The following is a 25,636-nucleotide window of genomic DNA, read 5'->3' as shown; positions in this document are numbered from 1 at the left end:
AACAGCATCTCAGCCTCTGACTAGGTAAATTATGCATTAAGACTCAACAATTTACAATAACTAGTTTTTCCAAATTGTCAGAGGTGGTCAGTTTTGACAATATGCCATCACCTTGTAATATTAACTCTGTTCAGACATTCCATGACTTGTAACCAGTTCAAGTATTGGAGGATGAAGTGATGCTGTAAATATTACGTCAGTGCATAAGCATCCATGACTAAATTATGGGCTGTTTTGTTTGCTGACATATCATATAAAGGGGGCACATAAATAAAGCTTGAACTTTCTTTGAAAGGACATGAAGAAATTCAACCAACTGCCAGTACCACATAGAACTGTGATTTGTCCTGTGGTTAGTTAGCATGCAGCTAAAGGACATCCAGGAGGAATAGTTTCTAAAAATAAAGAAATGCATTTGCTGTTAGATTCCCATTTCTATGGCACCTTTTACTTCGGAATATCTTGAAGTGCATCACAGCAATGAAATGCATTGTAAAATCAATTTGTACAGAGCAAGATTGTACAACTAAACACTGTGATCCTGTTTTAAGCTTTAATGACAGAAATGTTGGGTAAAATTCCCCACTCTTCAAAATATTGGCTGCGGGTTCTTTACATCCACCCAAGACGCCAGACAGGCCTTGACTTGACTTCTCATCCCAAAGTTTATTTTAATGAACAGCATTAATTCTTCTTGATCAAAAACGCTCTATTTCCAATTAGTGTTACAGTCCAGCCTCTACAAGTATTTGTCCTCAACAGTATCACTTTCAAAGATAATTATGCCCAAGGAATATATGGAGCTGTTGGATGGATAAAAGCATACAAATTAGGAGTAAGTCTAGGCTACTCTGCTGCTTCACCTTCCAAAGGGATTGTGACTGACTTGGTTATAATGCAAGTTGCATATTTATGGAATTGCTATGCAACTGTTGACAGGAACAGCCTATGTAGCAGATTGTACTCATTGTGGACCCAGTCTAAAACCAGTGTTGTCATAACGTAGGATTACAATTTGTCCTGTGGTTAGTTAGGATTGTGCTAAAAAATGCTCAGGATGAATAAAGGAGAAGGGCCATTGTACAAAAAAAAATAAGGATGCAATGTAAATATGTACTCTTCTGGCACATTTACAGAAACAAAGTACCAGCGAGACAAGTCTCCTCATCACTGCATCTTCCATTTTACTGATGTACAGAGGTTTTTAATTAGTTTCTATTTCATGCAAAAGGGTTTATTTATTTTGTCATATTTTTGTAATGCTGCATAAAGAACAATAAAACTGTGCACAGAAATGACTCTGATTTTATCCTACCTTCATCAATTAACCTTCAAGACACTCTACCAGTGACCTAAACCCAACAACAGTTTTTAAGATGTTTCAAATGAAAAGGCAGGGATGTTACTCTTCATACTGTAGAGATGATTATCAGGGCTATGTAAGAGGCAAGAACTGAAAAAGAGTAGACATCTAGGTTATCAGCATGGCAGAGATGATGAAAGTAGGGTGGGCCAAAAAGAGGGATTTGAAAACAGAAAACTTGACTATTTGACAATGTTTGATCAGGAGCTAGAATTAGTTCTTTTCACATAGGGCAATGATATGTTGGCCGGTGGTGCAGCGGCATCAGCAGCGAACTTCGAGGCCAGCCGGCTCCTTGCATGCTTTTCATCCGTGCTGGGCTCAGTGTTGAGCTAGCAACTCGTAAAATCAGTCAAATGCTAAGGAAATGGCAAAAATGCTACCCGATGCATCACAAGGTCTGGAAAAAACGAAACACAACGCGATGATAGAACTTGACAGTCGAATGTTGGCCAGCTCAGGGAAGAAATACTGGCCATTCAGAAACTCTCATCCAAACTGGCCTCTCAGATTAAGTTCAAATTGGAGGGAAGAGCTTAAAGGGGTCTGGACATTTGCTGCAAATTCACAGCGTTAGCCTGAATTTCATGCTCAAGTGGATATTGAAGCCATAGTGGGACCGATGCTACTGAGCACAGGCAGGAAGTTCAAAGGTGCTAAGACTATTTAACATGATGAATTACAAAGTGGATTAGAGCTGAGAAAGTGAATTTGCCACTATTAACAGTTGAGGTGACAAGCGTGAATGTATTCCGATAGGAACAGGATAAGCACAAGGTAGAAAGGATTAGAAAGCGCCTGCTCTATAAGCAGTGGGAGAAGGATCAAATGGAACATGGGCCAGAGGATCAAATAATCTGTATAATCATTCTGTAAAGTAAGCAGGTCACAGATTCAAACACAGTTAAAACAAAAGGTAAACAGCGGTAAATGGTATTTGTCAAAATATTTTAATTTGCATCTAGAAGGTACATTAGCTTTTGTCTGCTAAATTCACAATAGAGAGCTCAAAAAAATTTGTACAAATTGAGAGCAGCAATAGACCAGATCAAGGTAATTATTGACAGTGATCTCACCAGCTCACATCTTTTCCAATTCACTACATCTTTTAAAATGGGAATTAGGAGGAATCCCTTCACACCCTCACTTCCCTCTTTACCATTGTGTCCCACATCATTGTGTGCTCCTGAGCCACACATATTAGAACAGGACCAAGGCTGTGTAGAAATTATGTACTCCAGCTTAAAGCAAAGAAATTGAAGTGGGAGCAAAGGGAGGGAGATAGGGGCACTGATATACATGTTTTAAAAAAATCAAGAAATCTGTTTACTGCCCCTGTTCAATACCAGTCACCCCAACTGGGAAATGCATGCATATGATGAAATCAGAATTCCAGCTTTGTTTGCAATTCCCCACAGTCAAAGAAACCACCACCACAAGCTGTAGCCAATTTAAAGGGAGGGATAAAGGTGGTGATCAGAGGTTGACTGATGATCTTTACATTTCTTCTACACAGTCGAGCTGTTACACGTTGTCTCCTGGAAACCCCTCCAGGTTTTCCTAAAGTAAGAAATAACTGACCCTCCGGGCCCAACTTCTCTTTGTAGTAAACTGAGCTCAAGGAAGGTTCCCACTACACAAGTGCTGTAGTCTTCAAACATTTCTACTTCCCGGCAAGTGACCTCAGTATACATCTTGACACTTTCCTAGGAAAACCCACCCAACCCCACACTCATTCCAAAATTTTCCTACTCTAATATCTAATAAAGGCTTTGCCTTTTGTTCAAAGCAAGAAAAGGTACTGATCAGTGAAAATAACTGCATTTCTATAGCACCTTACACTGCCACAGTACTTCAGAGCCAATGAAGTACATTTTGAAGTGTAGTCACTGATGTAATGTAGGAAATACAACTGGTAACCTGCACTCAGCAAACAGATTATTATTCAGTGATGATGTTCAAGGAATAAAAGGTCTAGCAAAATTCACCAGGGAAAACCTCAACTTTATTTTCCCACATTAGATCCACCTTGATTTAATATCTCACGTGAAAGGTAACACTCTTAGCAGTGCGGCACTCCCTCAGTGCTGTACTGAAGCATCAAGCCAAAATATTCCTTGCCAAAACACTAAGTGGGGGGGGGGGGCTTGAACACTCAACATTCTGACTTAAGTGAGAGTGTAGCCTGAGTCTAGGCTACACAGAACAAAAATAATTTATAATACTTTGGGGAAAATAAAAAAAATCAAAACAAAATGGTTATGACTAGAGAAAAAAAAGTTTGGGTAGTAGTTCTGGGACCCTATTGACTGTCAATAGGGTAGATAAGTCTGCAAGTTCAATAGGACTATACAGCAAAGATCAAATGATATGAACACCATGAGTACTAATAATCAGGGGTAAAGCTAACAAAATGAACACTCAGCACTGAGGACCTGCCACCCAGATTGCTCACCATCACTTCTGTAGACTCCTAGCAGCCACATCCTTTCAAAGTTCCTGTCCTGCCTCACAAATCAGATCCTTCTCAGCCACGTTCAATACCAATCGTCCGGCTATCAGTAGGTTCAACCTTACATTAGCATCATTACTATCTTGCATCACCACTTTGCCACCACCTAAACAATCCCCAGCATCTCAGAGTGACATCTAATGGCTGTTTAACTACACCTTTTTACAGGAGTCTGTAGCTTTTGATGGGGAAGATAATGGGAGAAGGTCAGACAGAACCATTCACTTCAATGTAGATAGATCTAGGAACGCTCTCCCTTCCTGTTAGCAGGCTGTTGCGCAGACTTGTTAAGTGATCAGTCTATAATCCACCAATAGTTTTGATGAGCTCGGTAATCACACTGGTCTGGACCCAGTAATACAAAAAATGTTTACATCCTTCACACTTACAAACACCTTTATTACAAGGCTTCTGTGGCATTTTATTTATTTAAAAAATTCAGTAAAAGCCAGTGATTGATTGGTAGCAGCTCACATAGTTCATGCAGAGCAAATTTAAAAGTGATCAAGGGAACAAGCAGGGAAGAGCAACTTTGTATAATGTGCTGATACAGCGATGGGCAATGATATTTGAACAAGAGTTGGTCCATTGTCCATCTTCTGTGGCCACAGGGATATTTTTGTACGGGCAAAGGACTGCACCAGACAGCAAATTATAAAAAGCAAGGTTCCATTCACTCCAGTGCCAGTGAACAGGAGGGCTGATGCTTAAAACTTAGAAATAATAAGCATATCCAAAGATAATACCCCAAACCACTGTCCATGATTAAAGATTTCAGAAGGATTTCATCATGCCAGCAGGTAGGTGCGTGTGCGTGTGCAGGTATGGGGGTGTGTGTGCACGCATGTGGACGTGTGCGAGAAAACACAGCCAAATCAAACATTCTCACAATTGGTGTGAAATTTTCAGACCAGGAGCATCATATGCACTTCGTCTCAAGTTCAGGAAGCAATTCACTGCAGAGAGAGAAAAGACACACTGAAATCCAGGCTTCCTCTTCACACCCTGATCTTCTTGACCAATAATAATTTCACATTGTGCCTGAAAGCACCAGTTGGTTGAGGGAAGTATGATCTACTGTAATCTTGCCCAAAGGAGCTAGGAGATCTGAGGGTACGGATTGGAATAGCCTATCAGTAACTGCACACACTTGAATACTGTGCAACCAATTCATTGCCCTTCAGTGAATGATAGAAACCCACTTAATGCTCCAGCTAACTCATTTCTGAGTGCCTAATATAATTTTTAAGAGTGAGGAGCACTGGCCCAATCTGGAATAGAAGGGAGACAAATTGTAGAAATTATGTGCTTGGCTTCTCAACACTGCCAATGCTGAGATTACAATCCTCAGCAAGTAACCTGCTGGAAGGGAAGAACATTGCTTCTGTTTTTGTTTGTATTCAGTGCTTTAAATTAAAATGCAAACTGCAGCTTACTGTTTTAAATTCTAGGGGTGGAACTGTACTTTCAAAACCCCCACTTCACTAAACCAGATACAGTACCCAACCCCCTCCCCCACCCCATCTCGCTTGGATGGCCTAAACCAGGCTGGTAAATTAGTGAAATTAAGACCACTTATTGGTGCCATAGGTGTGTAAGCATCTAAGCGGTCATGTCAGGAGAGCTAAGAAATGCTCAACAATATGAACCGCATTTGAAGTCATGCATCTCAAATGAACAGAACACATCCAAAAAAAAGTTCATGAAACCCAAATCCCAATGATTGGAAATAGAAAAATGAAACTGCTGAAAGCACAAGTAGGCAAAAGTGAAGGACAGAGGAACAGTTATTAATTCAGATTGAAGTTTTACATAAACACAGAACATTTAATTTGTTCCTCATGGATTCTGCATGACCAGCTTAGTATCTCCAGTACTTTCTCTGTTCTTACTACGACATTAGAAAGGACCTGTGTTTCTCTGAAACCTATCATGTTTTCCTGACAATGAAACCCTCTCTAGACCATGACCTTTGATTTTATTAACATAGTGATTTTAGACAGACTTAAATGTGGGAAAATTAATTCAACGTTTAACTTGACAACTCTCAGTCCGTCTTCGACAAATAAGGATCAAAATCCAGATGATGCCACATGCTAAACATTGAAGTATTACCAACACTGTGTTTCATTTACTGTGTGGTACGAAGGCAGCCATCTGAATAAGTTTTACCATCCATCAGACGGAAAACTTTGCAACTTTATCAGCAAGTTTTTGTTGAAATTCTAAGTAAGGGTCTTTTTGAAAATATAAGGAGGGAGGAGAAAAGAAATGTGATTAAAGCATCTAACACCAGTTGGGAAACCACAAGAACCACATAAATAGTTTCAGCTTGTATACAGTTTGCACAGTTTTATCAGCAAAGCTTCGGCATAACATTATCTGCTAATGGGGCACATCTGCTAGCTCCAAATCAAGGTCAAACACACTGGGTGATGGGGTCTAACGGCCCCGAAGCACCAAGCACTTCATTTCACTGTGTCCTTTGGTCTAAAACTAGGCCCATCGCTCACCCTCCTCAGTGAAAGCAATGTTGACCCTGGGAACACAAAAGCACCAATCTACCTCCAGGCTGAAGGCTCTGAAAGCAGTTCTTAATTAAACATCACCCTCACTCATATTTGCCACTAAACAAAACCTCATAGTTCCTTAGAAAAGATCATGTAGAGTAAGAAGACCATCACAGGAGAATGGAGAATGGAAGTGCTGGATGACACACAACAGCTCCTGATTAAAAAACACTTTGCCCTCAAGTTTCCACATAATCAGTCACTGGGCTTGGAGGCTTAACTTGGTTGATAATAAAAGGGCAAGTTATAATTGTACCTCAGTCAAATGACAATAGAACATCAGAGAGCTGCAATCTCATGGCAAATGTAGTGACACATATTAATCCAGAACTGCATAGCAGAACTTAATTGAAAGCGAGGCATTTTGGCAAAATTTGAATAGGTATGAAAGACTGAAACAACTCAACTAAATAATTCCCTTTGCTGCTAATCAATAAAGAATAGCAAGGATCAGAAAGATTGTCACAGCAAGGAGCACTGCTTGCAAAGGGAATGAAATAGTAATTGTTTTGGTGTATGGTGCTGTGGGGGGGGGGTTAAAGCAGAAAAGTGGTTGTGAATGTACAAAAAAAATTAACGTAATGTGTAATTGCTGTATAGGACATGAGGTTTTGCCAAGCCCAAAATTCCTCTCATTCCTTAAAGAAACTGAATAGCTTGATATCTTAGCAAGAAGAGAGGAGGAATAGATGAAGTGTGGAGAAAGGAGTAATACTGGAAAACCAGCTCAAGCAGGAAGCAAAATAACACTCCATCATAACGGCCCATGCATGAGACATAACACAACTTTGCACCTCTGTGCATCAGATTTAATTTTAAGTGTCTATCCAATTCTTGCCTCAATGCGTTATACATATTCAGACCAACAAGAAAAGCAGTAGCACCTCTTCCTTTCCCAAGGTTGGTTCTGAAGCTAAGTGTCACACGTGGAAGATTGTTTTTCTCCCCCCACCCCCACCGCCAGTAGTTAAAAAATTGCTTAGAAACAGTATACTGCACCACGAACAAAAGTTGTGACGTGTAAAATCAACACAAGAACAACGTAACATTTTCTTAAGCTACGCTGCATTCTGCTCTCTCCAGTCTGACATTTAAAAAGTCAATGCCTATGTTAAAATTGTGTTGGGGGGAGGGGGGGGGAGAGAGAGAAAACACGATGTTATACTAGTGCATTAAACACCAGTACTTTCATTTCAGGGCTGGGATATCCTACTGAGGCTCCCTGGAAGCGATTCCTCAGCATGCAGAGAGTTAGAAACAGTGATTTGCCAGCATGCCTGACAGTAACTCTTTGGACTTCAAAATTGTTTATTATTTTAAAAAAAAACAACAAACCTATACAAATGGCTTCCCTTTCTTAAACTAAAGCATAAAACTGAAGGTCCCATGAGGCTAGTTAACAGTCCCAAAATCAAATGTTTAATCTGTGAGGGCCATGAATGACAAGGGCCCAGTACACCCAGCAATGTTGCAATTGCCAAAGGTCTCCTAGGTTGCTAGGCAAATCCTGCAATGTTTGCTAAAGAGCTGAGGCTGTTCTGGGGCAGATCAAACCAGTTAGCTCTCATTATCTTGCATTCTGATGCTTTAGGCAAGAACTATTGAGAGGAGGATGGGACAGGGGTCATAGTTGTTTGGATCCTTAAAAAAAAACAAAAAGCAACTACTGGATGATCCTCAATTATAATGAGATCAGGAGGGTTTCAACAATAACTAGTGAAGCAGGCAAGTCTGCCTCTGTCTAAATATCAAGACAAGCACCTCAGTAGCAAAATGTGCCACATCAAACCCATTGGGGGCTTAAAACTGTCTGGTGGTGGATAAGGGAGACACTAATTTAGACATTGGGGTCAGTACCAATTAGAGAGATGTGCACTGCAAAAATATTACCATTCCGGAAGCTCACATTATTACAATGTTTCACCACAGATTTTTCATGACACTCATCCAGTCTTTGTCCCAGGCCCCAAGTAAAACCTGAAGCAGTTAAGTCATTCACTGATACCAACTGGATATGTGCAGGGCTTCCGTTTGTTGTACTTGAAATCCCCACCTGCCTCCTCGCTTCCCCTCCCCCAGGCCTTAAATTACATGTAAATAAATAAAGGTGCTCCTATGATATACAAATGAAGGACTGTATGGTGGAGAGACAGTAAGACATTACATGATGAAAAGGGAAGCACTTGCATCTGCAGTTCGGAGGACTAGGTGTCTTCAATCATATCCTGGCTGTCTGTGCGGGCGATTTTCCTTGGCGGTGCTGAGCTCTCGCCTTCAATGTCCACTTGCTCTTGATCTCGTTTCTTTGCTGCATTCTACAAAGATTAGGAAAGAGAACAACATTTCAGCAGAGAAGAGCACCCATGGAGACGCTTCTGAAGCAAGCCAAGGCAGTTCCCATCTTGATTAATCATCTGTATTGAATTTGCTGGCCTCACTGTGTATGTATGCACATTGGGAGGGGGTAGGGAATGTGGAAGCAAGGGTTTGTCTTTCTGTTTAGCTTGAAACAGTTTGGCCCTGCAGTCAAGTGAAGGCTCATAGATTTAGTTATACACAGAGAAATAGGCCTTTCAGCCCAACTTAGCCATGCTAAACAAGATACTACATGATGTTATGCTTGTTCCATAAGCTATTCTCACTTGCCTGCCTTTGGCCTAAATCCCTCTAAAATATTTATTTATCCATATCCCCATCCAAAGGTTTTTTCCCACAGATTGTAATTGGATCTGTCTCTGTCGCCACCTCTGGAAGACCCAGAAGTCATCAGTGTACTATTTCACTGGAACTCCTGCTCAAAATCTCACTTGCCAAGGCTTTCTCCATAGCAAACCACCCCCCCCCACCCCCATGTGATGCCTTGCTTCTCTGCATGTTCTAATTCCAATGAGCTGTCCCCTATCCCTGGATGTTCCAATGTCCAGGAAAAGCTTCTTAAGGTGCAGCAGTTGTATCCTGAACTTCCTCCATGGTGGATCAAGCCTCAATAATGCCTGAATCCTGCAATATCCTGGCCACCCACAACCTATCAAAGCCAAGTTACTGTGGACGACCCCGCCCCCACCCGCCTCTTCTGCACATCTTCACATGCATCCTAAAAAGCTACTACACCGCCACTCACCTTTTTGTCCCACTGCTGATGGAGATATCGAAGCAAAATATTGGTCTTTTCTGTCACAATGACTGTGAAACGGAAGAAGAGACTTAAAAGGGAAGTTGTCCACAACAGGTTAATACAATAACAACAGCTATTTAAAGAAAAACACCGTACAGCTTTTGGCAATCAACTCTAAGCTCAGATTCAAATTCACTCAAGAAACTGGGGTATTTTCTGGCAGTGAATCTTATTTGGTCTAACAATACTAACCCAAACTGTGAAACTGCATTTACCTAGGGACATTTCCAAAAGGGACTGTAAAGAGAAGAACGTGGAAGTAAACACAGACTGAAACTAAGTCTCAGTGGTAGACGACCAGGAGTGAAGTGGGAAGTAAAGATAGATGTGGACAATGTATGTCCCATCACATCATTTAGAGAACATCCTAGACATTCATCCTCCCCTCCTGTACAGGGAAGTAGAGACACCAATAATACTATATTTACCCAGAGTTGTGGCATTCCTGATGGCTATATCTATATGAGAAAGGGAGCACTCACTCTGTTCCGATGGGTATTCTCGTGTTGGCAGGTATACAGATGGTCTTCTATTCTGCAAGAGATTTTAAAATTCAATAATTCAGGTACACCAGGCAAAATTGTTTTGCATGACCATTTGCTCTTGTTGCTGGCTGTGTTCATTTGTTACGATCCACAGTCCACCACCATTTCATATCCTAATCTATACCGCAACAAATACAGCTCTTACTACTGCATTTCTAGACACACACAAACAGAAAGCTATCTCAAAGGCAGATAAGCTACATCTTATTCAACACACACAAAATGTAGGAGGAACTCAGCAGGTCAAAGCTGAAAGTAAAATTTATTAGAGTACATACATGTCACCACACACAACCCTGAGATTCGTTTCCACCTCCAGCCTTAACCCCAGAGTTCATTAGAAAACCCACACTCGCCTGACTTCAGTTCTTGTTCATCTCCTCCAGATACTACCCAGATGACTGTGCCTTCACTTGCCGAGACACACGTTTTGAAACTTTTGGCCTGAGTTCATCTGTCTCTTCTCTATTCAAGTTTCTTCTCACCTTAACATCTCTTCCTTTAGTTTGAAAATTGCATTTGGGCAATTAACTCTCTGAAGTGCTTGGGAAGTCTGTCTACATTAAACATTAAAGTAAGGGCAGGGAAGGAGGTGAAAACTTATTTTCCAAAGGTGAACTGGAACTGAAGTCACAATGATCTGGAAAGGTGAGGTGCAAAAATAAAAGACAGGTGTGATCTGACGAAAGTAATGAAAACTACAAAGGAGTTTGATATGGTATCTATCACAGGGGGATGTTGAGACAAATAGAAAGATACACTTAGTGCCCACTTTATTAGGTACCTACTGAGGCCACTGAGTGCATGTTCATGGTCTTCTGCTGGTATAGCTCATCCACTTCAAGGTTCAACATGTTGTGCATTCTACATACCACTGTTGTAAAGCATAGTTATCTGAGTTACTGTTGCGTTCCTGTGAGCCTGAACCAGTCTGGCTATTCTCCTCTGACCACCCTCATTAACAAGGCATTTTTGCCCACAGTACCTTTTGATAAGGTACCCCATGCAAGGCTTTATGAGAAAATAAGGAGGCATGGGATCCAAGGCAAAGAGTGGTTGTAGACGGGTCATATTCTGCATGGAGGTTGGAGACCAGTGGTGTGCCTCAGGGATCTGTTCTGGGACCCCTACTCTCCGTGATTTTTATAAATGACTTGGATGAGGAAGTGGAGGGATACGGTGCATTGGCCTTCATCAACCGTGGGATTGAGATTAACAGCCGAGAGGTAATGTTTCAGTTATATAGGACCCTGGTCAGACCCCACTTGGAGTACTGTGCTCAGTTCTGGTTGCCTCACTACAGGAAAGATGTGGAAACCATAGAAAGGGTAGAGAGGAGATTTACAAGGATGTTGCCTGGATAGGGGAGCATGCCTTATGAGAATAGGTTGAGTGAACTCGGCCTTTTCTCCTCAGAGAGGCGGAGGATGAGGGGTGACCTGATAGAAGTGTATAAGATGATGAGAGGCATTGATCGTGCGGATAGTCAGAGGCTTTTTCCCAGGGCTGAAATGGCTAACACAAGAGGGCACAGTTTTAAGGGCTTGGAAGTAGGTACAGAGGAGATGTCAGGGGTAAGTGTTTGGTTTTTTTTAAACATAGAGTGGGATTGCATGGAATGGGCTGCGAGTGGTGGAGGCGGAAACGATAGGGTCTTTTAAGAGACTCCTGGACATGTACATGGAGCTTAGAAAAATAGAGGGCTATGGGTTAGCCTAGGTAATTTCTAAAGTAAGTATGTGTTCAGCACAGCATTGTGTGCCAAAGGGCCTATATTGTGCTGCAAGTTTTTATGTTTCTGTCACTTAGTGGATATTTTTTGTTTCTCGCACTATTCTCTGTAAACTCTGGAGACCTTTGTGCATGAAAATCACAGGAGATCAGCAGTTTCTGAGATACTCAAACCACCCTGTCCAGCACCGATGATCATTCCACATTCAAAGTCACTTAGGTCACATTTCTTCCTCATTCTGTTTGGTCCGAACAACTGAACCTCTTGACCTTATCCACATGCTTTTATGCAAAGAAGAAACAGCCTGCCCCAATGTTTTTCAAATCATTGTCAGGGACTTCAATCAGGCTTATTTTAAGAAATCTCTGCCCACTTGACCACTACTATACTACAATTTGGAATGCCTACCATTCCATCCCTAGACTGCATTTCGGGTACCTGATCATCTGGCCGCCCTCCTTCTACCTGCATACAAGCAGAGGATAAAGGGACAAGGACAGAAAAAAAGAGATGGTCACAGGAGCAGCTAAGGGATTCCGAGTCTTCCCCAACTAGATGCCCTGGATTATCCAAGAAATCAGCAATCTGCAAAGGGCCAGATCAGTGGCGTTTAGATCTGCACACCAAGTAAAATACAAAAGGTCCATGTACAACCTCCAGAATGTATTTCACATGCAAAGTGGCAATTCCAGACCAAACTTGAATCGTGCAAACAGTAAAGGTAAGCAAGTAGCATTCAGAACTGAAGTTCATGAAAGTGAGTCCACAGCCGATTCAGAACCCCATTGCAGGCCACAGCCTCAGTTCAGAGCAGAGACGAGTAAACCTCGAGGAGCAGAGATGAAGTTCAGAGCGGAGACCAGTAAACTGCATGGAGCAGAGAGCTCAAGTTCAGAGCAGAGACGAGTAAACCTTGTGCAGCAGAGAGCTCAAGTTCAGAGCAGAGACAAGTAAACCTCGAGGAGCAGAGAGCTCAAGTTCAGAGCAGAGACGAGTAAACCTCGAGGAGCAGAGAGCTCAAGTTCAGAGCAGAGAAGAGTAAACCTCGAGGAGTAGCAAGCTGAAGTTCAGTGTACAGTCGAGTAAAGCTCGTGGAGCAGTGATTTGAACTAACCTATCCAGCACCTCTAGCCTCCACACCCTGACATTTTCAATCTGGCGCGGCACTCAAGTCGCCCAACCTCAGGTTGTTTTTGCTCTCGGACCCGGGCCCTGCTGCAGTGATACGCTCTCGAGCCTGTGCCCCACTGTCTTGATTCAGCCCATAACCAACCTTTCCGATTTGGCTCAGCACTTAAATCAATCAAACTTTTCGGGCCTGGCCCCCACCTCGACTCGGTTCTGCTGCATCACATTGCCTCCAAGTCAGCTCCAGCAATGGCCATACCTTGACTCATACCCCACTTCAGTCCGGACCATACGACACAACAGCCATCCTGTACCTTCGAGACTTCCGTTCACACTGCAAAAATGCCAGGTTGCACAGGCACTTCAAAAGCTCAGCTCTGACAGGGAAGTTACAGTCTATTGTTTGCAGTAATCACTTACCAGAAAAAGTGTGATTAATATTCGTTTTATTTGCCACCAGCAAGTACTCACTGAGTTTCACCAGCGCCATCTTAAACCAGAACCGACACAGATGACAGCAAGGTTTTGGTCCCAGATGAGCTCAATGCCTTTTATGTCCACTTTGACCGTCAAAGCATGCAGTACCTTCACAAACTCCCATAGCCCACCATGGCTCTGTGACTTTGGTCTCAGAGGCCAATGTGAGAGCATCCTTCAAGAAGGTGAACCCACGGAAATCACCTAGTCCAAATGGAGTACCTTAATTTCCTCAATTGCAGACCACAGTCAGTTCGGACTGGCAACAACATTTCTTCTGCAATCTCCATCTGCACAGGTGCACCACAAGGCTGTGTGCTCTACTCATAACTGTGAGGCAAAGCACAGCTCCAATGCCATATCTAAGTTTGCTGACAACACCACTGTCATGGGCCAAATCAAAGGTAGTGATGGATCAGCATATAGGAGGGAGATTGAAAATCTGGCTGAGTAGTGCCACAACAACAACCTCTCACTCAATGTCAGGAAGACCAAGGAGCTATTATTGACTACAGGAGGAAAATGGAGGTCCATGAGCCAGTCCTCATTGGGGGATCAGAGATGGAGAGGGTCAGCAACTTTAAGTGCCTTGGTGTTATCATTTCAGAGGATCTGTCCTAACTTCAGCACTTAAGTGCCACTACAAAGAAAACACAGCAGCTCCTCTACTTTCTTCGAAGCTTGCAAAGATTTGGCATGTCATCTGAAACTTAGACAAATTTCTCTCGACATGCAGTGGAGAGTATATTGACTGGTTGCATCACAGCCTGGTATGCAAGCACCAATACCCTTGAACATAAAAGCCTACCAAAAATGTTAGATACGGCACAATCCATCATGGGTAAAGCCCTCCCCAACACTGAGCAAACTTACATGCTGTCACAGGAAAGCAGTATCTATCATCAAGGGTCATCACCATGCCATCTTCTCACTACTGCTATCAGGAAGCAGGAAGGTGGTACAGGAGTCTCAGGACCCTACACCTCCAGGTTCAGGAACAGCTACTACCCTTCAGAGAGCAGATAACTTCACTCAGCCCATCACTGAACTGTTCCCACAAACTATGGACTCACTTTCAAGGACTCTATCATGTCTCAATATTTACTGCTTATTAGTTAGTTTTACTTTGTGCTTACTGTGAATGTCACAAGAAAATGAATCTCAGGGCTGTATATGGTGACATAAATGTACTTTGACAAAAATTCTGAGCTGCTGCCACATGATTAGCTGATTAGATGTTTGCAATAATGAGGTGTACAGGTGTACCCAATAAAGTGAGTCCTTCATATACAAGGAAATGGTGGATCAACACTTTCAATATTTAAATTTCATAGTCTCACTTTAACACCACAGCACTGTATCACTGAAGCAGAGGAAGCTTCCAGCATATCCTTTGGGCAAGAAAGGGAGTGAATCAGAGAGACATAGCAATATTTTGCCAAAAATATGGTGTCCAGTTAATAGCAAAAGGTGAGGACATATTTAGAAAAAGGCTAAGCAAAGTGGCACCAAGAAGACCTAAAGAACTGTGTCAGTGAGTTGTATACTCCAGACCTCTATCATCATGCCAAAAAGTATATATTGGTGAGACTGGAAGGCCATCGAAGACCAGGATAGCAGAAATGATGCCTTAAAAAACTTGGAGCAAAACAAAGTGGGATTGCTGAACTCAGCCTATCATGTTCATGCAGACTGAGGCTTGACGAGCCAACATCCTTGGCAAGAGGAAGATTAGGGAATCTAGAGATGGAGCATGTGGGGGACCTAAATGTTAGAGATAGTTCCAGTCTGGAACCACACATTCCTAAAGAGGGTTTGGCCTAAAAATTAGCCAATCAGAACAAGGCCAATTCAAACTAACCAAATCAGGAATAGGCAATTCAGATCCAGCCAACAAGATCAAGCATTATGCTCTGCCCATGCTCTGCTCACTCGCAAGTGTACATATGGAGGTGTCTCTGGGGCACTTGTCATTTAACTAACTTGTGTCTGAGGAAGATGGTCAGGTTTACCGTTGAAACACTGCAATCAGTATTCATAAGTATGTGACTGTTAGGGCCAAAGGGTAGTATGGATAGAGAGAATAGTACTGTACAGCACAAAAATGGGCCCATACAGCCCATCTCACCCATGCTAACCATGATGCCCAACCTCAACTGCATTAGGCCTGTGCCCCTCTACACCTTTCCATCCAAGTAGCTGATCTATATTCTGCTATCCTTTGCTGAACTTCCACAATTCCACTAATTTTTGTGTTGTTTTCAAACTTACTAACCTGTCTACATTTTTCTCCACATCATTTACGAATATTACAAACAGCAGAGGCCCCAGCACTAATCTTTGCAGACCACCACTGGTCATGGACTTCCATCCACCTCTATCCTGTCTTCTATGAGCAAGTCACAATGGATTCCATGCATCTTAATCTTCTGGATCAGCCTATGAGGGACCATATCAAATGCCTTACTAAGTCCATGTAGACAACATCACTGCCCTCCCCTCATCAATAACCTCTTCACCACTTCAAAAGCAAAATCAAATTTGTAAGATATGATCTGCCTCATATTAGCCCATGCTTTTCCAAAAGCCAGTTAACCCTTTCCCCAAGAATCCTTTCCAACAGCTTCCCTACTACTGGCGTGAGGCTCAATGGCCCACAATTTCCTGGAATACCTTTATTTCCCTTCTTAAACAAAGAGACTTCACTTGAGTTAAAGAGGATTCAAACATCTTCGAAGCTCCAGCAAACTCCTCCACTGCCTCTCTCAATGAACTGGCAAAGATCCCATCTACCTGGGAACTAAAGACAACATAATCCACATTCTACCACTCTGCCTTTATCAATTTTTCTCAAAAGAAAAACTCAGCCAGATCTGCAAGTCAAGATCTTCCCTGCATAAAACCAAGCCGAATCCTCCTACTCAGTCCCTACCTTTCTAATTGTATATAAAACCTGTCCCTCAGAATCTTCAACAACTTATCCTACCACAGATACAAGAATCACCATCCAGTCGTTTCCAGGCTTGCCCCTATTGTCCTTTTTAAACAAGCGATCAATATTAAGCATCCTCCAGTCTTCTGGTATCTTACTCATCTTCAGACTCAGAATTAGGATTAAAATCACCAGCATATGTCATGAAATTTGTTGTTTTTGCAGCAGTACAATGCAACACACAATAATAGAAAAAAAACATGAATTGCAGAAAATATTAGTTAAATCACATAGTGCAAAAATAGCATTAAGAAAGTAGTGTTCATGGGTTCAACCCCCATTCAAAAATTTAATGGCGGGGGGGTGGGGGAGAGCTGCTCCTGAATGGTACAATGATACAAACATTTCCAAAGCCTTAGCAATTTCCCCCTTTGTTTCCTTTAACATCCGGGGAGAGATCGCATTCATCTACACTAACGTGTATAAAAATGGATAAAGGGTGGATCAAAAGATTTAGAACAAATGTCACTGCAGTCCTCATTTTGGGAACAAGGACAGACTTTGTTATGCACATTCGAGCTTCTTCGCAGTTTTTGGTAGCAATGGACACTCAAACTCTGCTGTCATTCTTCCTGATTGGATGCAGGGTACAATCTAGGTAAATTAAAGAGGAGCAAAGCAAATAGAAAGAATAAATGTTAAGAAAATGGATGAGGCCACGTACTGAATAAACTGCAGCTTTGTGTAGATTCCCTCTCGGATGGCTGCATGCTAAATATTTGTGTGGCAACTCTCGAGTCATTCAATCAGATTGTCATACAAGTAATTTTCTTTAATCCCAGTCTATACTGAATGGGAATCAGGGACTACCCTTTGTCTATGAAACTGAAGGGAAGTGGCTTCTGGCAACAAGTAATTATATGGATGGCAAATGAAGATGGCTTCAAGGTACAACAGGCACTTACTTGTCCAGGCTGATTGAAACTCACACCTGGCAAGGAACCAGAAGGACTGTGGAATCCTTGGTGATTTCAGGGAATCAAGGTAAGATGTACCAAATCAAAAAAAAACTCCTTTGCCTTTTGTAGTGGAACAGGCTAAATGTGCTGCTATGATATTTATATTCAGGGCCCTGAATGGGTTAATGTCTTCAGAGATACAGTGGCATGCAAAAGTTTGGGCACCCCGGTCAAAATTACTGTTACTGTGAATAACTAAGCGAGTAAAAGATTAACTGATTTCCAAAAGGCATAAAGTTAAAGATGACACACTTCTTTAATATTTTAAGCAAGAAACCTTCTTTATTTCCATCTTTTAGTTTCAAAATAACAAAAAAGGAAAAGGGCCCGAAGCAAAAAGTTTGGGCACCCTGCATGGCAGTACTTAGTAACACCCCCTTTGGCAAATATCACAGCTTGTAAACGCTTTTTGTAGCCAGCTAAGAGTCTTTCAATTCTTGTTTGGGGGATTTTCACCCATTCTTCCTTGCAAAAGGCTTCTAGTTATGTGAGATTCTTGGGCCGTCTTGCATGCACTGCTCTTTTGAGGTCTAGCCACAGATTTTCGATGATGTTTAGGTCAGGGGACTATGTGGGTCATGGCAAGACCTTCAGCTTGTGCCTCTTGAGGTAGTCCATTGTGGATTTTGAGGTGTGTTTAGGTTCATTATCCTGTTGTAGAAGCCAACCTCTTTTCATCTTCGGCTTTTTTACAGACGGTGTGGTTTGCTTCCAGAATTTGGTGGTATTTAATTGAATTCATTCTTCCTTCTACCAGTAAATGTTCCCCGTGCCACTGGCTGCAACACAAGCCCAAAGTATGATCGATCCACCCCCGTGATTAACAGTTGGAGAGGGGAGCTTTTCATGAAATTCTGCACCCTTTTTTCTCCAAACATACCTTTGCTCATTGCGGCCAAAAAGTTCTATTTTAACTTCATCAGTCCACAGGACTCGTTTCCAAAATGCATCAGGCTTGTTTAGATGCTTCTTTGAACCTTTTGAATAGAACTTTTTGGCCGCAATGAGCAAAGGTATGTTTGGAGAAAAAAGGGTGCAGAATTTCATGAAAAGAACCCCTCTCCAACTGTTAAGCACGGGGGTGGATCGATCATGCTTTGGGCTTGTGTTGCAGCCAGTGGCACGGGGAACATTTATTGGTAGAGGGAAGAATGAATTCAATTAAATACCACCAAATTCTGGAAGCAAACCACAATGTCTGTAAAAAAGCCGAAGGTGAAAAGAGGATGGCTTCTACAACAGGATAATGAACCTAACACACCTCAAAATCCACAATGGACTACCTCAAGAAGCGTAAGCTAAAGGTTTTGCCATGGCCCTCATAGTCCCCTGACCTAAACAACATCAAGAATCTGTGGATAGACCTCAAAAGAACAGTGCATGCAAGACGGCCCAAGAATCTCACAGAACTAGAAGCCTTTTGCAAGGAAAAATGGGCGAAAATCCCCCAAACAAGAATTGAAAGACTTTTAGCTGGCTACAAAAAGCGTTTACAAGCTGTGATATTTGCCAAAAGGGGTGTTACTAAGTACTGACCATGCAGAGTGCCCAAACTTTTGCTTCGGGCCCTTTTCCTTTATTGTTATTTTGAAACTGTAAACGATGGAAATAAAGAAGGTTTCTTGCTTAAAATATTAAAGAAATATGTCATCCTTAACTTTATGCCTTTTGGAAATCAGTTCATCTTTTACTTGCTTAGCTATTCAAGATAACAGTAATTTTGACCAGGGGTGCCCAAACTTTTGCATGCCACTGTATGTATAGATGCAAACTCAGTATGACCCAATAGTGCACGCCCAATATTATCACAAACAAATGCTGTCTGGCACTCTAATAACACCACAGGTTAAATACCCAAAGCTGTGTTTAATTTTTTTTTAATCACTTTCATATAGGAATATTAATATTCTTGGTTCAATATGCCAACCCCCTATTTATGCCACATTTGGGACACAGTATCACTCTCAGCGAGGTTTACCCTGGCAGTAAGTAAGGCATACTGCTGATTTTCATAAGCCTTTGGCAAGCACTCACCGAAGCTTTGCAAACTGAATCTGCGTGAAACCGGCTGAAATTGCTTTCGTTATAGACTGGCAGTCCTTTCAAGAAGTCCGCCTACAAATAAACACACATAGACAACCATGAACATGAGAAAGTCTGCAGGTGTATCATTTATACATTCTTTGATAATAAATGTACTTTGAATCTTTGAATCCAAAGCGACACACACAAAATGCTGGAGGAACTCAGCAGGTCTATGAAAATGAATAAACAGTCAACGTGTCAGGCCAAGTGATTCCAAACCATGAAATGCCAATTCTCAAGCCAGAGCAAGTTGCAGAAGGAACCAAGACTTCTGAACTAAAAGCAATGGAAGAAAACATCATTTCCAAACTGACGGGAGGAAATTGGAGAGCCATGGCCCTTCCTTAAGTTACAAAACTAGAACCACTATCCACAGCCTACATCCACTGCCTTCAAAAAAAAAAGGGGTGAAGAGAGTCAAATGATTGCCAGTTTCAATATGCAGTAATTGAGAGATGAAGGCAAATGCACCTCTATCGGACAGACTGCCTCTGACAAATTTACTTAGAGGGAAAAAAGTCATTATTAGAGAGTCAAGATTGTCTCTGAAAAGAGATGGAAAACCATCACAACATGAGATGAGAAAGCATAGTTCACTAATAGCTGATGGTGCAAAGGTAGGTGAAGGCCATCAGGTAGTAACAGTGACTCCAAACTCTGAGCTAAACTGAAGAGAGACAAGTTCAAACTCACAGCGAGTTAACAGACAGAACAAAACATTTGTGCTTTGTAGGACAGAGGAGGAATCATCACAGCAGTTGGAGGCTATTTCCAACAAGTTCACCTACAGAGAACCTTTAACATAGCAAGTTGTCTCAAAACTTTGTCCAATAGAGTTTAGTGCCCACTCAGGAGGTATTAGAACAGTTGATCCCAAGTTAGCAAAGAAGCTTTTGGGAGTTCTGACAGGTTGAGAGATGGTATTCGGAGCTTAGCAGCTGAAGCCGAAACTGCCAATGACAGAATGATTACAATTGCGAATGATCAGAAGTGCAGAATCCTGGAGATGGAGAGACAAGAACAATATGAAGTGGGATCCAGACTCAAAAGTACCAGTAGAAGTCCTATTTACACTTTAGGAGTGACATGGTGGTTTATAAAATTATGAGGGGTATAGATTAAAAAGACAGCCATAGACTTTTCCCCAGGGTTGGGGTGTTCAAAACAAGAGGGCACAAATGCAAGAGGTGAGAGATTTAAAAGAAACTTGAAAGGCAATGTCTTTACATAGAAGGTAGTAAGTTATTGCAATAAGCTTCTAGAGCAGTGGTTCCCAACCTGGGCTTCATGGCACAGAAAAGTTTGGGACCCCCTGTGTTAAAGAAAGTGGTCTGGGCAGGTACAAATGCAACATCCAAGAGGCATTTGGATAGGTACATGGAGGGGAGAGGCTTGGAGGGTTAAGAGTCGAACATGGGCAACTGGGACTAGTAGGGAGGACAATGTGTTTGGCACAGACCAGATGGGCTGAAGGACCTGTTTCTGTGTTTTCCTCCAACTCAGAAGATACAGACACTGCTTCAAACCAAGTGACTCGAAGAAGAAAGTAGATGTAGCCATTAGTAGAGAGTTGAGGTCATGGCTGGCAAACAAGTGGGAGAGCCTCGCAAAAGGTTATTAAGCTCGATAATTCACTGCTTCTGGCAAGTGATGGCAAGAGATTAAATTTAGACTGGAATCCTCTGAACCTCAGCCGATTCTGAGCTGGAAAGGACATCATGTCAATAATAAATGTTCAATAAATCATGTAAATGTGTTACGGTTGGTTTGACTAATTTACATAAACAATGAATTTTTTTGCAGCTATGACAGGTTATCAAGTAAGAATCAAAAATCTAAAAAAACTCTAAATATACATAAAGCATTGAAAGAATTTAAGTAGAATCTCCCAAAGGTTTAACAGCTGAATCCGATTTAAAAGAAAAATCTAGAAGGCATTCCATTGTTCAAAGTCATATGGGTGTCAACTTTCACAGAGCAGAAAAAAATCCCATCAATAAAAACGTAGAATTGCTAGAAAGCACATTGCAAGAGTGGAATTTGAGTAATTCTATCTTAAGATAAATTTCCAGAGGAGTTTCTAGGACGAGATGGAAAATAAGGGCTTCTTGGATGTTGTTTGATAGTAGGGAGTGGCTACTGATTAGTTCCTAAGTACAGGTTCCTACAAATGAAAATGGGGAAAAGTTCCCATAAACACAGATTCCTGCAGATGTAAGTGGGCAGTGATTATAACCTGAGCAAAGATTTCCTACAACACACATAAAAATTGCTGGTGAACGCAACAGGCCAGGCAGCATCTCTAGGAAGAGGTACAGTCGATGTTTCCAGCCAAGATCCTTCGTCAGGACTAACTGAAAGAAGAGATAGTAAGAGATTTGAAAGTGGGAGGGGGAGGGAGAGATCTGAAATGATAGGAGAAGACAGGAGGGTGAGGGATGGAGCCAAGAGCTGGAAAATTGATTGGCAAAAAGGATATGAGAGGATCATGGGACGGGAGGCCTAGGGAGAAAGAAAGGGGAGGGGGGAAGCCCAGAGGATGGGCAAGGAGTATAGTGAGGGGGACAAGAGGGAGAAAAAGGAGAGAGAAAAAATAATAATAAATAAATAACAGATGGAGTACAAAGGGGAGGTGGGGCATTAACTGAAGTTAGAGAAGTCAATGTTCATGCCATCAGGTTGGAGGCTACGCAGACAGAATATAAGGTGTTGTTCCTCCAACCTGAGTGTGGCTTCATCTTGACAGTAGAGGAGGCCGTGGATAGACATATCAGAATGGGAATGGGACATGGAATTAAAATGTGTGGCCACTGGGAGATCCTGCTTTCTCTGGCGGACAGAGTGTAGGTGTTCAGTGAAACAGTCTCCCAGTCTGCATCAGGTCTCACCAATATATAGAAGGCTGCACCGGAAGCACCGGACGCAGTATATCACCCCAGCCGACTCACAGGTGAAATGTCACCTCATCTGGGAGGACTGTCTGGGGCCCTGAATGGTGATGAGGGAGGAAGTGTAAGGGCATGTGTAGCACTTGTTCCACTTACAAGTATAAGTGCAGGGAGGGAGATTGGTGGGAAGGGATGGGGGGGGAACGAATGGACAAGGGAGTCGTGTAGGGAGCGATCCCTGCGGAAAGCCGGGGGGGGGGGGGGAAGATGTGCTTAGTGGTGGGATCTCGTTGGAGGTGGCGGAAGTTACGGAGAATTATATGTTGGTTAAGATTTCCTTAGACACACTTGAGTACAGACTACTAAAAAATTGAGCAGTGTTCTTTCCATATAGCAAGTGATACCCCACAAGGAAAATTGTCTGCTGCAAAAGTACCCTTAGATAATGCAATGCAAAAAAAAAATCACAAGTAATAGCAGTATGAAGAGATTACAGCAGAGATACCATTGTGTTTACATTTCCCCAAATGAAGGTTAAAAACCACAGTCAACCCTGAATGTTTCAACCCTCAACATTTCACTGGCATTTTAACAGAGTTGCAAATGATAGTGGTAACATTAGAGTACAATACTGGTAGGTACAGGTCCATCATTGGAGTAGCCCTCACAGATACAAGTCTTTTACTGTATAACAGGGATGCAGTACTTAAAGAGACATCTGCCACTACATGGCAATAGAACAGTATTAATGGAGTAGGTTTGTCCCATGGCTTTGTAGCCATTTGTACTGCAGCTTGGGGTATCATCTTTCACAATTCCCTCCACTTCTTGAAAACAAAGACCCATATAACTTTGAATATTGGAATACATTTTCTGAGATTTCTCCTTGTGACTTTAAATTGGATTCAGCAGTTGAGAATTACTTCATTTAGTGGATTGTTTCAAAACTTTAATTATCTACCCAATATGTTATCAGTGTTGTACAATATTGGAGGCACAGATCTGACACTGTACAAGATATTAATATCAGAATCAGAAATCAAAAACTATACCCAACCTTTGCCCACAGATTCCCTGTATTCCTAGCCCTTTTTTCCCCTGATACTTCCCACCTATTCCCTTCCCTTACTCACACTCCTGCACTTCCCCACATACACAGCATTCCTCAACATCACCACTTGTCCATCTACTCACCCATACCGCTTCAACTTCGTCATTCTCTACCCACCAACTACACCCACATTCCTCCTACCCCCCCCCCTCCAATTCAAACCTCTTTTCAACCCAGCAGCTGCCCTGATTCACCACGCCCCGGCAAAATACACCAACCTAGTCCACTCCAGCCCCAACCTTACCCCATTCCACCCACTCCAGCACCACACTGACGCCATGTCCAACACCCAACCTCCCGCACTCCAGCCCCACCCTAACCCCAATCCAACGCCCCTGCCCCACATCCCCAACTATGACAATTCACACCACCGCCATTCCTCTATTCCTCCCGCCAATCCTACCCTTCAGTCACTACGCCTCCATTCCCCGTTACCCTTCCATATCCCACCCCACTCTCAACCCCCACCTGCAAAACCTCTCTTCCTTCCTTCCACCCACCGTCTTCCACTACTCAGCTCCATCTCCTCCGCCGCCACAACCCCTTTGCCGACTCCCACCGCCCCGTGTTGCGATTTCCCCAGACACTATGTCTTCCACTCCGACTCATCCCACCCTGTCAGCAGAGAAAGGCCCAAGAACAGGGTCTCTCTCCGCGACTCCCTCACTCACCATCTTCTCCAGCTCCGCATCACTCTACCTCTCACACAAACCTGCTAGCCCGTTTACTCCCGCCTCCATACTAGCGATTGCTCAAATCGCAGAGGACGGAAAAAGTTTTCTCGCTGATTAGTTATTAACCCTGTCAATCAAATGCCGTCTTCCGCCACTAAGTTTAGTTGAGCCGCAGTGACGATTTTCCGTTGCAGCAGGTGACTTACAGACGCCTCATCATTGGTGAGCGCATAGCATTCTGGAAATGGTAGTTCGATCAGGAGGAATTCGGCGAGAACAATTCATGTCACACTACAAGTCCCAGGGGGCGCTGCGGCCGACTATCTCCCCCACGCCCACCCCCACTCCCTGATATGAACAAGGTTCTGGTGGTGGATTTCCTGGGGTATGTTGTTCAGCTGAAAATCGCCCACTTCAAGTTCTATCGTGCATTCATCTGCTGATTTTATTTTGCGTCTCGGACGTTTAGGGGATTTTCCCCCTAGTCTCCAGCACCGGCGAGGAATCACTCTCCCAGACAACTGCATGAATAATTTCATCAGTAGCTTGAGACAATTTATTCTCTATGAATTGATGAGGAGAATAAGCTGTCTTTTTTTATTATATACTACGTAATAGCTTAATACTATATGATTTTGATGTCTTTCACTTTCTGTTTGCATTGTTATTGATATATATATACGAGATAATTCTGTTTGTATATATGCTCTTTTTAAATCAATAAAAAGATTAATAAAGAAAAGAAAGAGACAATTTATTTTAAGGACGGACAGACAGAAGCAGGTTGCAGTGTTCAAATACAAAAGACCCTCAAGAGGCCTTGACATGGCGTTTGTATTTTCTCTCTGCTTCTCTATCCAGATCTGAGGGGCAATAATCTCAGTGTTTAAGAATTAAATAAGAAATGTAGTCTCTCCAAAGATAATGTCCTCTACTCGTGAGCCTTAAATGCAAAATCGCTCAGTAACTCAAGGCTGTTTTCTGGACGGCAGGAAAAAACCACAGATCTTGAGAACTAGGTCTGAAAATTGCCCAAGGATCAGACATGATCTTATTGATTGATAGAACAAGCTTGGAGGACACCTGGCCTATTCCTGCTATTTCTATTGGTCTCATTCAGCACTGTAAGCCTTTCCAATATGTAGTATGCTCCTTGCTGATAGGAAATTAAAATGCATAGGTTATTTATTCTACAAACTAGCAAAATTCTGCACATCTAAGCAGGGCCTGGCATCTACTGCTTTTTCTGTGCTATGTTTTAAGTGCCCTGCATATCTTCCCTCCCAAGCCTAGGACATCTGACTTTGCATTGGCAAACTATACAATGCTTCAGTGTTATCGATACTGGCTTTGGAAGGCTATGGTAAAACTTACCCTCACCCCACTGAATATCTTGATCCTTGACCTGTAAAGGCAAACATTCTA

General features: G+C 42.3%; 1 protein-coding gene across 4 annotated transcripts; it reads right to left on the bottom strand.

Moving 5' to 3' along the window:
* Window positions 1–2,294: 2,294 nt before the first annotated feature.
* dda1 (DET1 and DDB1 associated 1) lies at window positions 2,295–24,265 on the bottom strand. Of its 4 annotated transcripts, none has more exons than XM_072244585.1 (6): window positions 24,209–24,265; window positions 19,488–19,568; window positions 10,049–10,154; window positions 9,567–9,628; window positions 8,610–8,760; window positions 2,295–4,831 (listed from the first exon to the last, which is right to left on the bottom strand). In XM_072244585.1, the coding sequence occupies exons 1-5, from the start codon at window positions 24,209–24,211 to the stop codon at window positions 8,650–8,652; spliced, it is 363 nt and encodes a 120-aa protein (XP_072100686.1). In that variant the 5' UTR covers window positions 24,212–24,265; the 3' UTR covers window positions 2,295–4,831; window positions 8,610–8,649. The 4 variants fall into 4 exon arrangements, with proteins under 4 accessions (XP_072100686.1, XP_072100687.1, XP_072100685.1 ...); XM_072244586.1 differs by having other exon boundaries at window positions 8,633–8,760; XM_072244584.1 differs by having other exon boundaries at window positions 2,295–8,760.
* Between the last annotated feature and the right edge of the window lie 1,371 nt (window positions 24,266–25,636).

Source organism: Mobula birostris, chromosome 26, assembly GCF_030028105.1.
Source record: "Mobula birostris isolate sMobBir1 chromosome 26, sMobBir1.hap1, whole genome shotgun sequence".
Lineage (NCBI taxonomy): Eukaryota > Metazoa > Chordata > Chondrichthyes > Myliobatiformes > Myliobatidae > Mobula > Mobula birostris.
This window is presented reverse-complemented; position numbering and strand designations above follow the sequence as displayed.